The 18,249-nt window shown below is 47.4% G+C and overlaps 1 protein-coding gene and 1 long non-coding RNA gene across 5 annotated transcripts in view; one reads left to right on the top strand and one right to left on the bottom strand.

Annotated features, from left to right (window-relative positions):
- The window catches only part of NLRC3 (NLR family CARD domain containing 3), a 32,558-nt gene extending 17,352 nt beyond the window's left edge, over positions 1–15,206 (bottom strand). The window contains exons 1-4 of one of the 4 annotated variants that reach the window (XM_035022106.1): positions 14,934–15,203; positions 967–1,058; positions 511–572; positions 40–223 (exon numbers count right to left, since the gene is read on the bottom strand). In XM_035022106.1, coding sequence (XP_034877997.1) covers positions 40–199 — 160 coding nt within the window. In that variant the 5' untranslated portion in view covers positions 200–223; positions 511–572; positions 967–1,058; positions 14,934–15,203. Of the gene's footprint in view, positions 1–39; positions 1,209–14,933 lie in introns of those variants that run through there. The other 3 variants (XM_035022107.1, XM_035022104.1, XM_035022105.1) reach the window with 3 other exon arrangements.
- A 39-nt stretch (positions 15,207–15,245) lies between these two features.
- On the top strand, positions 15,246–17,468 carry LOC118021773. Its single transcript, XR_004682270.1, has 3 exons — positions 15,246–15,902; positions 16,166–16,340; positions 17,368–17,468. It is a non-coding gene; the product is annotated as an uncharacterized LOC118021773 (long non-coding RNA).
- The last annotated feature ends 781 nt before the right edge of the window (positions 17,469–18,249 follow it).

Raw genomic sequence — 18,249 nt, forward strand, 5'->3', positions numbered from 1 at the left:
GAAGGGGGAGGGCCGGGGGACACCCTCCCATCTGCCTACCATCACTGTGTGGCGTCCTGTCTGTGGTCGGTGGGGCCTGGGAGCCCTGACTGCTCTTCCCGGCCAGGAGGTCCACGAGGGCTTTCACCTGCCCTGCCGGGGAGCTGGGGCCTCGGCCCTGGCCTGCCTCCCCACCCGTCCGCACCTCCTGCTTCCTCATGGAGTCCAGGGTTGCCACCAGGAGCTGTGAAGAGAGGGCCTGAAGTGCTGTGTGCCGTCTCACCACCCTGGCCTGGGACAGGTGAGTGAGCCTCCAGGGATGGGGAGGCATCCACTCTCTGTCCTTCCCCAGACTGCTGGTGGCCCTCGGTCTGGCCTCCACGAAGGGCTTGGAAGTGCTGTTTGTTCCCAGATGGTGAGAGGGGCCCCTGATGCCAGGAGCATGGCTCAGACATGGGGGGCCAGTGGATCAGACCCAGGGCTAGTGGATCAGACCCGGGCCCGGGCTGTATCGTGAGCTCTGCCACTTACTGGCTGTGTGACGCTGGGCAGGCCGCCTGAGCTGCTGGTGCGGTGGTGTCCTCATTTGTGACCTGGAAATAGACAGGACGGTAAGGGCAGTTCCGCTCACACGAAAAGGCGAATGAAGGGTAGATAGGTGGAGCCCAGGGGCCTCTTAGGACAGTGAAGCCACTGTGCATGGTCCTACAGTGGTGGGTTCATGCCATGGTGTGCTTGTCCAAACTCCTACAGTGGACATCGCCAGGAGTGTTGCTGTTTATCTCAGTGTTTCCCTGGGTCTCCTGACCCTCAGCAGCGCTGTTTTCCATAGCCACAACGAGGTGGAGCACCTGCTCACATTCCTTCTCCTCTCTTAGGATTTGAGTGAATCCCGTAGCCAAGGCTGGCCGCCCCCATGTGTCCCTCCCTCAGCTAAGGTGGACACTGGAGGACCCCAAGCCCACCCTGCCCTCTTCCTCTCCTCACCTGCAGCGGGTGGGATGTCCAGCCCATGGCAGCCCCTCCGCTGGGCCTCACGAACTCAGGGGATGGGGGTCGGCCATCCCTCGTCCACAGGTCTAGGAGAGAAAACGACACAGCACTGGGCAGAGGTCCCAGCTAGTGCTCCAGGTGGCAAGAGCTCACTGAGATGGGTCTGACCCATGCCTCCCAGCCCTGTGGTTCTCTGGGTCTCAGTGACAGTCACTTACGAGGGGTCAACTGGCTGAGCCCCAAGAGTGCAACAGACTCCCTGACCTTGTATTTGCATTGGGCTTTCCTAGCGTTTTAACTCAGGATGAACCTTTTTACCTGGAAAATGCTGAAAGAAGCTCAGCAACAAGTAAAATAGCATTTTCCAGCATTTTCTGTTCATAGCACTGTTGAAGAACTAACTAGCGCAGTGAATTCAGGGTAGATGGTGTCCAGCCCAGCCGGGGGAATCTGGGAGCGTTAGTAGAAGGCCAGGCAAGGCCACGCTCCTTATACTTCCTCAGATCCTCTCGCTGTTCTCACGCTTTTGTTCTAAGTGTCAAAACCGAGGAGAGTAGAAACCAGTTTTGGACTGAAATCGCGTTAATATGTATAGACTGGTGTGGGTGTCATTGGTCTTCCTTTAGATCCTTTAGTAAAACTATTTTCCCTCATGTGGATCTTGCCAATCCTATTTGTATTTAGATATTTTTAAAGATTTTTAAATTTTTATTTATTTATTAGAGAGAAGCGAGAGCGAGCATAGGCAGGGGGTGGGGGAGGGGCAGAGGGGGAAGCAGGCTCCCCGCTGAGCAGGGAGCCCGATGTGGGGCTCGATCCCAGGACCCCAGGATCATGACCTGAGCTGAAGGCAGACACTTAACTGACTGAGCCACCCAGGTGCCCTGAGGAAGGCTTTTTTTAAGCAAGACATAAAATCTTGGATCACAAGGGGAAGACTAACAGACTTGCCTTAATTTAAAATTTCCAAATAACATTAAAAGCCATCAATCAAATTGAAAGAAAACCTCAAGCCAGGAGTCAACCTTTGCAATATACATGAAAGAGGACTGATATCCATGATATATAGAGAGCTCTTGTAAATCAATAAGAAATTAATAAGTAAACAAATAGAATTATTTGGATACAGACAGATACAGACAGATAATTATGGACACAGATAGAAATAGAGAAAAGGATACAGATAATTCATGGAAGTGTAAATGACCAAGACATTGAAAAGATGCTCATTTTCGCTAAAGATCAAGAAAAAAACAAAACAATGAACTATTTTTCATCTGACAAAGATTATAATGACGTAACAGGCTACATTGGTGAGAATGTGGGAGTGGTAGGAATTGTAACACAGAGTTGGTGAGAGGGTAAATTAGTATGATTCTGGATCATATTTTGCCATTATCTGTTGCTATTAAATATCTTTTGACCCAGAAGTTCCACTTCTGGGAATTTATCCCAAAGAAATAAGTGGATAAGTGCACAAAGATGTGACCACAAGGATGATCCTGAAGCATTCTTTGTAACAACAAGAAGTTGAATGGGAAATACCTAAATTTTTGTTCAAAGAGGTTTGGTAAAGTTATAGAGGCCCAATTATACAATGGAAAACTCTATGGCCATAGAAATTAATAAGGTCAAACTAGAAAAATGTTCACAGTGTATGTTTTAGCTATTAATGTCATAAAGATTTTAATCACCTTTTTGAGGTATAATTTATATACAAAAAATGCACCCATTTCAAGCATACAGCTAGATTAGTTCTGACAAACGTATACACCCCTGTAACCACTACCACAGTCAAGACCTTGAACAGGTCTTCCTCCAAAAAAATCCCCTTGTGCACCTTTGCAATCTGTCCCAACCACAGCCCTCTGGCCCTGAGCCATCGATCTGCTCTTTTTCTCTAAGATTAGTTTTGCCTTTTCTAGGATTTCATATAAATAGAATCATACAGATCTACATAGGGTTTTTTTCATTTAAAAATTGTGGTAAGGGGCGCCTGGGTGGCTCAGATGGTTAGGCGTCTGCCTTCAGCTCAGGTCATGATCCCGGGGTCCTGGGATCGAGTCCCGCATCGGGCTCCCTGCTCCTTGGGAGCCTGCTTCTCCCTCTGCCTCTCTCTCTCTCTCTCTCTCTCTGTCTCTCATGAATAAATAAATAAAATTAAAAATTGTGGTAAAATAGGAGTGTCTGTGCGGCTCAGTCGGTTAAGAGCCCCACCTCCAGCTCTGGCTCTTTAAAAAAATAAAGGTTTATTTTTTGAGAGAGAGAGAGTGTGTGTGCGTGAGTGTGAGGTGGGGAGGGGCAGAGGGAGAGAATCCTCAAGCAGACTCCTCACTGAGCGCAGAGCCCCATGCAGGGCTCCATCTCATGACCTGAGAGGAACACAAGAATCCAACGGTCAATCGGCTGAGCCACCGAGGCACCCCCTTGCTTTAAATTCTTGAGCGTATACCCACAAGTGGAATTTCTGGGTCACATGGTAATTCTTTTTTAAATTTTTTGAGGAACTGCCAACTTGTTTTCCACAGCAGCTTTACCATTTTACAGGCCCACACAAAGTGCATAAGTGATCCAATTTTTCCACTTTCTCACCAATGCTTGTTTTTCCTGTGTTTTTGACAGCAGCCATCCTAATGGATGTGAGGTGGTATCTCATTATAGTCTTGATTTGTGTTTCACTAATGATGAGTGATGTTGAGCATCTTTTCATGTGCTTAAATGCCTCGTTGGATATCTTCTTTGGGAAAATATCTATTGAAATCCTTTGCCCATTTTTACATTGGTTGTTTTTTTGTTGTTGTTGAGTTGTAAGAGTTCTCTATATATTCTGGATATTAATCCCTTATCAGATATATGATTTGCAGATATTTTCCCCCATCCTGTAGGGAAAAGTTCCCTTTTACTCTGTGTGTGGTGTCTTTTGATGCACCAAAGTGTCCAATGCTCATGAAGCCCAATTTGTCTATTTCCTCTTTTTTTTACCTATATATACCCATACCTTTGGTGTCACATCCAAGAAATCATCACCAGATCCCATGTCATGAAGATTTGTGCTGTTTTCTTCTAAGAACTTTATTGTTTTAGGTCTTACATTTAGGTCTTTTATCCTTTTGGAGCTTATTTTTGTATATGGTATTAGGTAAGATAGGTAAGGGTCCAACTTCATGCTTTTGCATGTGGATGTCCAATTTTTACAGCACCATCTGTTAAAAAGACTGTCCCTTCCTCATTGAACAGCCATAGCACCCTTGTCAAAAATCTTTTTACCATATAAGTGAGGGTGCGTTTCTGGGTTCTCTGTTCAATTCTGTTGGTCTGTATGTCTGTCTCTATGCCAATATCACAATGTCTTGATTACTGTAGCTTTGTAGTAATTTTTGAAATTAAGAAGTGTGAGTCCTCTAGTTTTGTTCTTTTTCAAGACTGTTTTGGCTATGGGGGTCCCTTAAGATCCCATTTGAATTTTAGGATGGATTTTTCTTTTTTTAAAGATTTTATTTATTTAACAGAGAGAGAGACACAGCGAGAGAGGGAACACAAGCAGGGGGAGTGGGAGAGGGAGAAGCAGGCTTCCCACGGAGCAGGGAGCCCGATGCGGGGCTCGATCCCAGGACCCTGGGATCATGACCTGAGCCGAAGGCAGACGCTTAACGACTGAGCCACCCAGGGCGCCCCAGGATGGATTTTTCTATTTCTGCAGAAAATGTTATTGGGCTTTTAATAGAATTGCATTGGATCTGTAGATAGTTTAGGGTAGTATGGATATTTCAATAATATTAAATCTTCCAATCCATGAACATGGGATGTGTTTCCATTTATTTCTTTAATTTCTTTCAGCAATGTTTTGTCACTTTAATTGTGCAAGTCTTTCACCTCCTTGGTTAAGTTAATTCCTAAGCATTTTATTATTTTGGATGCTATTTTGAATGGAGTTGTTTTTATAATTTCTTTTTCAGATTGTTCATTGTTTACATATAAAATTACAATTTCTATTTGTGTGTTGACTTTGTATTCTGCTACTTTGCTGAATTAATTTATTCTAAAAATTGTTTTGTAAAAGATCATATCATCTGCAAGCAGAGATGATTTTAATTCTTCCTTTCCAATTTGGATACCTTTTATTTCTTTTCTTGCGTAGTTGCTCTAGCTAGAATTTCCACTACTATGTTGAAGAGAAGTGGTAAAAGCAGGTATCTATATCTTATTCCTGATCTTAGAGGAAATGCTTTTAGACTTTCACCATTGAGTGTGATGTTTGCTGTGGGTTTTTCACATATGGCTTTTATTATGTGGAAGTAGATTTCTCCTATTCCTAGTTTGTTGAGTGTTTTGTTTTTTTTAAAGATTTCTTTACTTATTTTAGAGAGAGAGAGAGAGCACGAGTCGGGGAATGGACAGAGGGAGAGGGAGACAAGCAGACTCTCTGCTGAGCAGGGAGCCGGATGTGGGGCTCAATTCCAGGACCCTGAGATCATGACCTGAGTCTAAATCAAGAGCCAGGGCGCCTGGGTGGCTCAGTTGGTTAAGCGACTGCCTTCGGCTCAGGTCATGATCCTGGAGTCCGGGATAGAGTCCCGCATCAGGCTCCCTGCTCGGCAGGGAGTCTGCTTCTCCCTCTGACCCTCCTCCCTCTCATGCTCTCTGTCTCTCATCCTCTCTGTCTCAAATAAATAAATAAAATCTTAAAAAATAATAATAATCAATCAATCAAGAGCCAGACACTTAACCAGCTGAGCCACCAGGTGCCCCAGAGTGTGTGTGTTTTTTTTTAATTGATTTATTTAAATAATCTCTACACCCAATGTGGGGTTCAAACTCATGGCCCCAAGATCAAGTCACAAGCTCTTCTGAGTCAGCCAAGTGTCCCCTGTTGAGTGTTTTTATCATAAAAAGATATGTAGGGGCATGTGGGTGGCTCAATTGGCTGAGTGTCTGCCTTCAACTCAGGTCATGATCCCGGGGTCCTGGGATCGAGTCCCACATCTGGCTTCTTGCTCAGCAGGGAATCTGCTTCTCCCTCTCCCCCACCTGTGCTCTCTCTTTCTCACTCTCAAATAAATAAATAAGTCTTTAAGGAAAAAAAAAAAGGATATTCAATTTTGTCAAATGCTTTTTCTATATCAGTTGAGATGATCATGTGGTTTCTTTATTCTGTTGATGTACATTACATTGATCAATTTCCCTATGTTGAATCATCATTGTATTCCAGGAATAAATTCCTGAATTTATTAAATGATTAAATTTATTAAATTTCTGAAATTTGTTTTTTGTTGAGGATTTTTGCATTAATGTTCATAAGGAATATTGGTCCATAGTTTTCTTTTCTTGTAATGTCTTTGGCTTTGGTAGACTGACCTCATAGAATGAGTTAGGAAGGGGTGCCTGGGGGCTCAGTTGGTTAAGCCTTTGGCTCAGGTCATGATCTGAGGGTCCTGGGATCAAGCCCCACATTGGGCTCCCTACTCTGTGGGGAGCCTACTTCTCCCTCTCCCTCTGCCTGCGGCTCCCCCTTCTTCTGCTCTCTCTCTGTCAAATAAATAAATAAAATCTTTAAAAAACAAAAAACAAAAAACAAGTGCCCTTCTTAATGCTCATTGCCCATATAGCCCATTCCCCACCCACCTCCCCTCATCACCCCTCAGTTTGTTCTCTATCACTAAGAGTCTCTTATAGTTTGTTCTCCTCTCTCTCTTTCCCCCCTTTCCATATGTTCATCTATTTTGTTTCTTAAATTCCACATATGAGTGAAATCATATGGTGTTTGTCTTTCTCTGACTTATTTCACTTAGCATAATACCCTCTAGCTCCAACCATGTCATTGCAAATGGCAAGATTTCATTCTTTTTGATGGCTCAGTAATAGTCCATTGTATATATATATACCACATCTTCTTTATCCATTCATCAGTTGATGGACATTTGGGCTCTTTCCATAGTTTGGCTACTGTTGATAATCTACTATAAACATTGGGGTGCATGTACCCCTTCAAATCTGTATTTTTATATCCTTTGGGTACATACCTAGTAGTGTAGTTGCTGGATGTGGGGTAGTTCTATTTTTAACTTTTTCAGGAACCTCCATACTGTTTTCCAGAGTGGCTGCACCAGTTTGCATTCCCACCAACAGGGTGAGAGGGTTCCCCTTTCTCCCCATCCTCACCAACATCAGTTGTTTCCTGTGTTGTTAATTTTAGCCATTTTGACAGGCATGAGGTGGTATCTCTTTGTGGTTTTGATTTGTATTTCCCTGATGATGAGTGATGTTGAGCATCTTTCATGTGTCTGTTAGCCATCTGGATGTCTTCTTTGGAAAAGTGTCTATTCATGTCTGCTGCCCATTTCTTAACTGAATTATTTGTTTTTGGGGTGTTGAGTTTGGTAAGTTCTTTATAGATTTTGGATACTAATCCTTTATCAGCTATGACATTTGCAAATATCTTCTCCCATTCCATAGTCTGTCTTTTAGTTTTGTTGACTGTATCCTTTGCTGTACAGAAGCCTTTTAACTTGGTGAAATCCCAACAGTTCATTTTTGCTTTTGTTTCCCTTGCCTCTGGTGCTGTGTCTAGTATGAAGTTGCTATGACTGAGGTCAAAGAGGTTTCTGCCTGTATTTTCCTCTAGGATTTTGATGGTTTCCTGTCTCACACTTAGGTCTTTCATCCATTTTGAATTTATTTTTGTGTATAGTGTAAGAAAGTGGTCCAGTTTCATTCTTCTGCATGAGGCTGTCCAGTTTTCCCAACATGATTTGTAGAAGAGACTGTCTTTTTTCCATTGAATATTCCTTCTTGCTTTGTCAAAGATTAGCTGACCATATAGTTGTGGGTCCTGTAGTTGATTTTTTGTAGGGAAAGGTTTAAATTCCTTTCATATTTTCTTTTGTGTATATATTATAGCTATTTTCTTTGTGGTTACCATGGGATTACATTTAACATCCTGAAATTCCAACGCTAATTTGAATTTATACCAGCCTAACTTCACAACATACAAAAACTTTGCTCCTTTACAATTCCATCTGACCTCTTTTGGTTATTGATGTCACAGTGTTACATCTTTATACATTGTGTGCCCTCAAACATAATGATTTTTTAAAATTCCTTAGTCTTTTTTTTTTAATTTTTAAAAATTTTTACGTAATCTGTACACCCAGTGTGGGGCTTGAACTCACAACCCCGAGATCGAGAGTCACATGCTCTACCAATTGAGCCAGCCAGGCGTCCATTCTCTAGTCTCTTAAATTATGTAGAAACAAAATTTGGAGTTATAAACCAAAGTTACAGTACTACTAGCTTGTGCATTAATTTTTTTTTCTGTAAAGTCTGCTAATAATCTTATTGAGGATCACTTTATGTGATAGTTTGCTCTGTCTTGCTGATTCTAATATTTTCTCTTTGTCTTTTGAAAGTTTGGTTATAATGTGTCTTAGTACAGGTCTCTTTGAGTTAATCTTACCTAGAATTTGTTGAGCTTCCTGGATATTTTATAGTGTATTTTTATATGGAAAAAATTAAGGTATGGAGAATTATGATAGGATACCTTTTTGGGGGGGTGCGTTGTGATAATCAGATCCCATTTTTGTCTGGCCTTATATAGAAAAGCTGGAAATATAGGACAGTGTGACTAAGAAATTGTTTTTTATTTTGTAAATTTCTTTTTTCTTTCTTTTTTTTTTTTAAGTAGGCTCCATGCCTAATGTGAGGCTTGAACTCACGACCCTGAGATCGAGAGTTGCATGCTCTACCAATTGAGCAGCCAGGTGCCCCTATTTTGTAAATTTCAGTTGCTTAGATTTTGCTAACAAACATTTATTACTTCCCCACCTCATTTAAATAGATTGCTTACAGAATTATAAAAGTAATACATGCTCATTAAAAACATTTAAATAATATAAAAGCAAGTAAAGTATATACTTCACTTTCATTCCCTAGGAGTAACCTTTTTTTTTTTTTTAAGATTTTTATTTATTTATTTTAGAGAGAGAGAGAGCATGAGACAGGGGAGGGTCAGAGGGAGAAGCAGACTCCCCGCCGAGCAGGGAGCCCGATGCGGGACTCGATCCCGGGACTCCAGGATCATGACCTGAGCCGAAGGCAGTCGCTTAACTAACTGAGTCACCCAGGCGCCCTAGGAGTAACCTTTTCTGGTTGATGTTTTGTTTCATTTTTTATTTTTTATTTTTTTATTTTTTTTACTTGACAGAGAGAGTACAAGCAGGGAGAGTGGCAGGCCGAGGGAGAGGGAGAAGCAGGCTCCCTGCAGAGCAGGGGGAGCCTGATGTGGGACTCGATCCCAGGACCCCGGGATCATGACTTGAGCCGAAGGCAGTCAGTTAACCAACTGAGCCACCCAGGTGCCCTGTTTCATTTTTTAATTAGGTGCTAGTGCAATAGGGAAAATGAAAGAATAAAAGGTATCAGGATTGGAAAAGGAAAAAAAAACTGTCCCTATTCACAGTTGACATGATGGTATACATTGAAAATCCAAAGAATCCACAATTGATTAGAACTAATACATGAACTTAGGTTTCTGAACACAAGATCAATACATTAAAAGATCATGTATATTTCTGCTTACTAGCAATAATGAAATTGAAAGTAAATTTTTTTTAAGATTTTATTTATTTATTTGATGGAGAGAGACACAGCGAGAGAGGGAACACAAGCAGGGGGAGTGGGAGAGGGAGAAGCAGGCTTCCTACTGAGCAGGGAGCCTGATGCGGGGCTTGATCCCAGGACCCAGGATCAGGCTCAGGTCATGATCTGAAGGCAGACGCCTAACGACTGAGCCACCCAGGTACCCCGAAAGTAAATTTTTGAAATATTTAAAAAGCAAATACTTAAGAATAAATTTAACAAAAAATCTGTAAGACCTCTACACTGAAAACTACAAAACAATACTAAGAGAAATTAAAGAAGACCTAAAGGAGGGATTTACCATATTCATGGATTGGAAGACTTAATATTGTTAAAATGTCTGTTCTTCCCAAATCGATCTATAAATTGAATGACTTCCTAATCAGAATTCCAGCAAGCTTTTTTGGTGAGGAAGGGAGGGTAGAAATTGGCAAGCTGATTCTAAAATACATATGTAAAGCGAAAGACTCTGGAGTAGCCAAAATTATTTTGAAAAAGAAGAACAAAGCTAGAAGACTTATACTACACAATATCAAGGCTTACTGTAGAGCTTTAGGTATTGGCATAAGTGCAGACAAATACACCAATGCAGTACAACAGAGCATACAGAAACAGACCCACACATGTATGGTCAGCAGATGTACAGCAAGGCCTCCACTGTAGTTCAGCGGAGAAAGGACGGTCTTTGAATTAAATTGTGCTGCTCCAATGGGATATTCTTATAGAAAAATGGACCTTGACCCCCTCCTTCCCACCATATACAAAAATTAATTCAAACTGGATCATAGATCTAAATGTGAATGCTAATACAGCCAAGCCTTTAGAAAAAAGTACAGAACACCTTCAGGAATTTGAGCTAGGTAAAGACTCGATGGAGCACAAAAAAAGCACTAACCAGGAAAGAAAAGAGTGATATATTGGGATTCGTTAAAATTAGGGATATCTGTTCAACAGAAGACAGTTTTGAAAGGGTGATAAAGCAGACTGTCTCCAGTTTGTATAGGAGATGTCTCCAATACATTTAAAAATCAGTAAGAGACAGCCCAGTTAAAAATGAGCCAAAAAATTGAAGATATGTCACAAAAGATAATATCCTTAGTCATCAGAGGTCTGCCTGGGTGGCTCAGGTGGTTAAGCATCAGACTCGTGATTTCAGCTCAGGTCATGATCTCAGGGTCATGAGATCGAGCCCTGTGTCAGCCTTTCTGCTGGGCATGTAGCCTGCTTAAGATTCTCTCTCTCTCTCCCTCTGCCCTTCCGCCCTCTTAAAAAGAAAATTTTTAAAAATAGTAAAAAATATATATAATTAAAATATATATATAGTACCCTTACTTATCAGAGAAATGCAAATTAAAATCACTTTGGAAAAATGTTTGGTAGTGATAAGACTAAATATGCCTATTTTTGTGATCCAGCCATTCTCTGCCTGGGTATATACCCAACAGAAACAAGTGTTTATATCCATCAAAACAGTGTATCAGAATATTCTAGCAGCTTTACTCATGGTGTCCAAAAAAGTGGAAACAACCAATATCCATCAACAATGGAATGGGATTCCTTTTTTTTTTTTTTTTTGGTACATTCATACAATCAAGTCCTGCATACTAATGACAAAAAATAAACCACTGACACACTCAGCAGTGTGGCTGACTCTCGCAGACATGTGGAGAGAAACGAGAACATACTCTGTGATTCCACTTACGGGGAGTTTAATGTCAGGCCCAACCAATGAGGCGATTGGAGTCAAAACAGTGGCTGCCCTTGGGGGCGGTTCCAACTGGGCAGGGGCCTGTGGGAGTTCTGGGGCACTGGAAACCTCTACACATTGATCTGGATGATCAGTATGATCATTGATTGGTACGGACACACAGATGTATACATATGTAAAACTCCACTGAGTTCACTTTACTATCTGTAAGTTATAGGTCAGTTTAAAAATGGTCATGGGGCACCTGGGTGGCTCAGTCGGTTAAGCGTCTGCCTTCAGCTCAGGTCATGATCCCAGGGTCCTGGGATCAGGGAGCATCGGGCTCCCTGCTCAGCGGGGAGTCTGCTGCTCCTTCTCCCTCTGCCCCTCTCCCCCTGCTAGTGCACTCTCTCTCTCTCTGTCAAATAAATACATAAATAAATAAATCTTTTTTTTTCTTTTTTTCTTTTTATTTTTTTATTTGAGAGAGAGAGAGCACATGAGAGGGGGGAGGGTCAGAGGGAGAAGCAGACTCCCTGCCGAGCAGGGAGCCCGATGCGGGACTCGATCCTGGGACTCCAGATCATCACCTGAGCCGAAGGCAGTCGCTTAACCAACTGAGCCACCCAGGCGCCCCAATAAATAAATCTTTAAAAAATAATAAAAATAAAAACAGTTATGCTAGCAGCTATCTACAAATGTAAATGTGCCTAAACCCAAAGGAAGCAATATTACTGCGGCCTCTTAGTGCATGAGGCCAGGATGCTAGGGCCTCTGTCTGGCTGTTGGCATGGGTGATGTCAGGGCACGGCCCAGGGCTGGACTCCAGAGGCCCCCATGGGTGACAGACTGCTGCTGCTGGGGGTGGGGTGGTGGCCAGGAGTATGAGGGGACCATGGTGAAGAAGGGCCAGGCTCAGAGCCTCTCTACTCTGGCAGGACAGTGTCTAGAGCACTATTTTTTAATTTAATTTTTTATTAAAATATGTACAGCATAAAAATTGCCATTGTAACCATTTTTTAAGTGTACAATTTAGTGGCACTGAGTACATTTACAATGCTGTGAGACCACCACCACCAACTACCTCTAGACTTTTTCATCCCCCAAGCAGGAACTCTGCCCCTACTAAGCACTAACTTCCTGTTTCCCTCCTCCCAGCCCCGGGCACCCACCCTTCTACTTTTTGTTGCTATGAATCTGACTACTCTAGGGACCTCATATAAGTGAAATCATATAGTATCTGTCCTTTTGTGTCTGGCTTCTTTCACTGAGCATGGTATTTTCCAGGTTCATCCTTGTTTTAACTTATATAAACATTTCATTCCTTTTTAAGACTAAATAATATTCCATTTTATGGATAGACCACATTTTGTTTATCCATTCATCCTTCAGTGGACATTTGGGTGGTTTCCACCTTTTTTCTCTTGTGAACAAATGTTGCTGTGGACACGGGTGTGCAAATACCTGTTCACATCCCTGCTTTCAGTTCTTTGGGGTATATGTACTCAGAGGTGGAATTGCTGACATACTGTCCTTCTATGGAGCACTGTTTTTAAAATGCCTCTGCTTAGCGCAACCACCTAGAGATGTATTTGGTGTGAGGTAGGGCCTCAACATGGGTGTAGTTTAAAGCCACCCGGGTATTGTAAGGAGCAGCCAGAATTGAGAACCGTTAGACCAGAGAGGCTGGGCAAGTGACAGAGGAGGGACAACAGCACACAAGAGTGAGGGGAGAGGAGATCGGACTGAGTCTCTATGGGAAGGTGGGAGGGGTGAGCCTCTCCATGCTGGAAACCAGTGCTTCCTCTGCATCAGACACCCATCTTTGCTGCCCTGCTGACCTCAGGGCTAGAGGTCCAGATTTAGCAAATTAAGATACAGGACACCCAGTAAAATTTGTATTTCAGATCAACAGTGGTTCTTTCAGTATAAGTATATCCCAAGTATTACATGGGATATACTTATACTTTAAAACCCAGGGCCAATATCGGAGGCTGACAAAAGAGCTCCCCCCATGGGACAGCTACCTGGCTGCTCATGTGAACAGGGCTTGTGTGCAGCCCAGATTCTGCCCTGCAGGGTGGAACTCGCCCCAGACCTCTGAGTGGAGTGTGATCTGGTGGCCACACGTCCACCAGGGACAGTCAGGTCCTGTCCAGTGTAGACAACCTCTAGGGAGAGTGGGAGGAGGCCCCGCCAGCCTCAAGGGGGGGAAGATGGGGGGCGGGGGGGCCTTGGGCTGCCTTGGGGGATCTGAAGGCCAGAAGTCGGTCAGTATGAGAAGGTCTGCGCTGTTGTGGGCAGGGCCAGGCCAGACAGACGCCCCTCCCCAGGAGCCTGGCTTCCCCTTGCCCACGCGTCCTCCAGAGCCTCATCCATTGGGTGGGACGCAGCAGAGGACCTGTACTCCCTGGTGTTGCTGTCACTCAAGTTCGACAGCTGAGCTTCTGTCTCATCCCTGAGAAGACACAGGTCCCGACTGACTCATCGTCTCTGCCAGCAGGTCCTGTCTTGTCCTGCGCTCCCCTCACCCGGGGCCCGAGTCCTGGCCATCTGTGGCCCGTGCACGACAGCTAGCCTCTCCCTGCCCGCCTGCGCGCCGCGGCTGCAAGGGCCCTGCAGTGCTGACCTCCTGCCTGGGCTGCCCTTCCCTCAGGCCACGGCCTCTTGGGTGCTCCTCTCTCCCAACTCCTTGCCCCCACCCTGCCTCCCAAGGCCCAAGAGCGCAGTCCTCAGCCCCCTTGAGGTAGCCCAGCACCATGGCTACAGACCACTTGAAATCAAACAGCCTTTCGCAGAGGTGGGAGGCAGTGGTGCCTTTGCCGCAGGACACAGCCTCCTGCCACTGCACCGCCCCTGGGACAGAGGAGGGCAGCTAGCCTGCGCCCCCACCTGGGAGCCAGCCATAGGGTGGCCTCTGATGGCCAAGAGTGAGACCCTAGCTCAGGGAAAGCCTTGCCCCCATTGAGGAGACCCAGAGGAGCCCTGGGAGCCCAGGAGCCTGGCCATGGGGAGGACCCCACAGCCAGCAGCCACCCCTGGCCCACCTCAGTGGCACCTCTGCTGAGAAGGCCTCTTCTGTGGTTACCATCTCTGTCAGAATGATGAGCCTCATCTCCATCCGAAGGTGTGGCTGGAAGAGACCCTTCAGGGCTGCTCACCCAACACGAGGGTGGTGTTTGTGCTGGACCCCAGCCTTCCTGCACCGTCTACCCTTGGCCCCTCAGGACCCTGGGGCAGGTCTGGTACTGTCCCCCCATCTTACAGGTGGAAATGGGGTGCCGAGAATGGAGCCCGGGTCTGCAGATTCCAGGTTTCAGCCCTGGGCTGCCCGGCTCAACCTCCCTTCTGCCTGTCTGCCGCACTTTCTGGTGACTTCCTGCTCCTCCTAGCCCATCATTGGTACCTGGGGAGCTGGGCTTTGTCCCCTCGGCCCATCATGGGCTGTCCTTGGGCACATGTTTATTCCACACGGTGAACTAGTACTGCTCAAGCAGCTCCCAGCACCCATGGGGACACCTCAGTGCCACCCAGCCACTGCACCCTAGAGAGGCTCAGGCCTTAAAAGTCATGGTCCTTCCTGCCAGCAGTCTCTTCTTCCTCCCCCATCCTGTGCTGAGGCAGCCTGGGCTTGACTTACCTCCCGGGCCTCGTGCTCCTAGGGATGCCGAGACTGGGGGGCTGGGGATGCTCCATCCCGGTGCTCCCAGGCTCAGCCCTGCTCCAGTGGACAGAAGCAGCTGCGTGGTGGTGGGGATGTCCTGGGATTCTCTGTGGCCAGTCAGCTGAGTCCCGAGCCCTCAGGATCTGTGCAAGGCAGGAGCAAGGTCCTGTGGGAAGGAATGGGGAGGTGCTGACCGTGCAGGGCGGTGGGGTTGCAGTCCGCCGGCTCCTGCAGTCCCCCAAGCCCACCAGCTGTCATGGCAGCTGGGGCTCCTCACCTCTTCCTGTGCCGGGCTCCACCTCAACCCTCCTTCCTGTCTGATTTCAAAAGCCAACAGCCTCTCAGACAAATCAATGAGCCGCGGCTGCCAGATTGGCTCTGTCACCGCCCCGTAAGTCAGAGAGGCAGGCGGTTCCGCCAGGATCTGGATTTGAGGACCCCTGTAGACGTCATGCTCAGGAGAGGGGTTCAGCCAAGGCCACAGAGGAAGACAGTCTCACCACCTGCAGACCTTTGCTTTTGGGGGGCTCTAGGGAAACTAGACTACCTGCAGGGACGTTCAGTGACTTGCCCAAGGCCACACAGCAGGAAGCTGGCCACTGTGGAGCAGAGTCCTCTCACTTCCAGGCTGGCATGCTCTGCTGTGGCCGAGGCCCTCGTCATCCTGTCTAATCCCCCGTGCTTTGCTCTCTCTAGCACCCAGCAGGCACCTGCGACCCAGCTGTACCCCACAGTGTCTTCCCAGAGGCAGGCCGGCTGCACCCTGGAACAGCGGAGTGTGGCAGTTCCCTCAGGCCCCGGAGGTGGGCCTCAGCATGTGGGCGGCACTGAGAGCAAAGGGGTGAAGGGGAAGGGCATGCCCAAAGTGGACGACAGGAGAAGCACGACAACAGAGGAAAAGTACAGGACATCCTCCAGTGACAGGGAGCAAGCCATGGAGACAAGGTGGGAGCCAAGGGATGGGTGCCTCACTTTTCCTAAAAAAGTCAACTGGGAGCCATTGATGGTTATAGAGCAGGAGGGTAGTGGGTTCAGATGATGTGGCAGCTTATGAATAAAGGGCGGTGGGAGGGGCTGTGTGCTTCTATCAGCCTGTTCTCCGGAGCTGTGTGCAAAGGAGTGGGGGCAGAGGGGCTGAGGTGGCAGATTAGAAGCACTCTGTGCAATGACACCCTTCTGTGCCCCCCTCCCTGCCACCCTTCCAGCAGTGCCTTCCGAGGCCCCAGCAGCTTGCCAGGTTCCAGGTGAGACGCATGGGGCTTGCCCTTGAGAAGCCTGCTGCGGCTGCAGGCCGTCAAAGCACACTGTAGCCACGACTGTGAGGTGCACTGAAGGCGTCTGAAACCAGGCCGCCCACAGGATGTTGGAAGCCGCAGGGGCCTGGTGCGTATCCGTCACATGAAAGAGGCCAAGAGGCCCACTCTGCTCCCCCCTCCACAGCTCAGGGAGGGGGGATCCTGAGCACAGGAGGAAGCAGCCTCCTCCATGGGGGTCTCGGGGCACTCTCCTCTGCAACTTTGGCCTCCACCTCACACAGATGGCCCATGGCCAGACAGGGCTGGTCCCTGGGCTCCCGCCGGGGGGCCCTCCTCCTGACTCTCCTGGGTGTTTGTATGTTTGGGGCACGGTCTCCCACGGTTGTTCTCACTCTGGGGCTCTCTGTCCACCCAGACCCGTGACAGCCAGACAGGCAGTGGCCTCGGCTCTTCCCAACTCAAGAGACAGCTTGAGGCTTCCTGCCTTCAAGGGCGGGGGCCTCCCTGGGGGTTGTGCAGGCCCTTGGGGGCCCCCTTGCCTGGGCCCTGCTTGAGCTGGGCTGTGGCTCTCCTGTGGTTGCCTGAGTGACCATGGCCGGGCCGGCCACAGGAAGGGGACAGGCCTGGGAGGTCTCAGCACAGCAAAACCTGGGCGCCGCATGGCTTTCCACTGCTCCAGGGCTCAGCATGCTCTCTTCCTGTGCTAAGGACCCCTCACAAGGCTAGGCAGAGCTTCTGGAAAGGAGCGTCTGCCCGCTGTGCAGCATTAGGTCCACTGCGGGCCCTGGTCCTCCAGCCTCACCACAGGTGCTGGGATGGGGCAGCTCACCATTTTCCTTCTCAACCAGCAAGATGGACCTAATTTTCCAGTTGCCCAGTTCAGTAGGTCTGGCTACTGTGGAAAGGTCAAGGACACTGCCAGTTCTCTGGTTGTAGGGCCATCTTCACTGCAGTGCCGGTTTTTAACCCCTTTGCCTGCCTTGCATATGGGCTTGGGCCCTGGCCAGGCCCACTGCTGGCCCCTGGGGGCACGCTGCCCGGACCTGACCTGGCCAAGGACCTCAGCCACCAGGCCTCGATTTCCCCCCCACCTTCCCCTGGCCTGCCGCTTTTACCTGTTTCAACCCCTCCCCCAACATCTTATCAACCTGCAGGTGGTAACCTTCTGCTAGTCTGGGCTGCCTTCCAAGGACCAAGGGCTCCCAGTATACCCAGAGCTGCTCGTCTGAGTCCAGGGTCTCCACAAGGAGCCAGTGAAGCCAGGTAAGGGCTCCGAGTGGCCTCCCACCTCCCAAACCCCACCTCACATCCCTGAAAGTCCATACTAGGGTAGGAGAGCAAGTCCTTGGTATAAGAAACACAGGCCAGACTCCATCTTCAGTCTCCTGTGCTGTTAGCTGTGAGATCTGAGCCCTGGCATCCCACTGTTCCCTCTAACCCGTCCCTGGGCAGTGTGCACAGGCAGGGCCCGGCCCTCTCCACCTGGTCACAGACCAGGACCCACAGCATGTGTTCAAAAAACCCTATTTCACCTCCCTGGATGCTGTGCGCACCTGAGGCCCAGCTTACAGTCCCCCTCTTGCAGGAGGCTGTCCCTTGAGGCCATCTGAGCACCAACCCTCACATCCGGCACAGGGACAGGCCAGTCTGGCTGAAGACTAGAAGCACCAGCTGATTTCTGACCTTTCTCCATGGGGCCCAGCACACAGGACAGAGAGGGCTTCACAAGTTCATCCTGTTAAAATGCAGATTCTGACTCAGTAGGTCTGGGCAGGCCCAAGCCGTATCTGTAACAATCCCCAGGGTCATGCTGCTGGGCCCCAGGCCTCATCAAGGGCTGGAGCTCAGTGCTTGGTAGGGGCTGTCTTAATGTGGGGCTACAGATTCACAAATATGGATGAATGGATGAACACACATCTCTTATCTACGAACCAAAGGGACATGAGGAGCCAGCAGGCCTGGGTCACCCTTTGCAATGAAGGACAGGCACAAAGGCCTTCTGCAGACACGGCTATGGGGGCAGCGAGGGAGCTGTG

The sequence above is a fragment of the Mirounga leonina genome, unplaced genomic scaffold (genome assembly GCF_011800145.1).
Source record: "Mirounga leonina isolate KUSES-001 unplaced genomic scaffold, KU_Mleo_1.0 Mir_175, whole genome shotgun sequence".
NCBI classification, from domain to species: Eukaryota; Metazoa; Chordata; class Mammalia; order Carnivora; family Phocidae; genus Mirounga; species Mirounga leonina.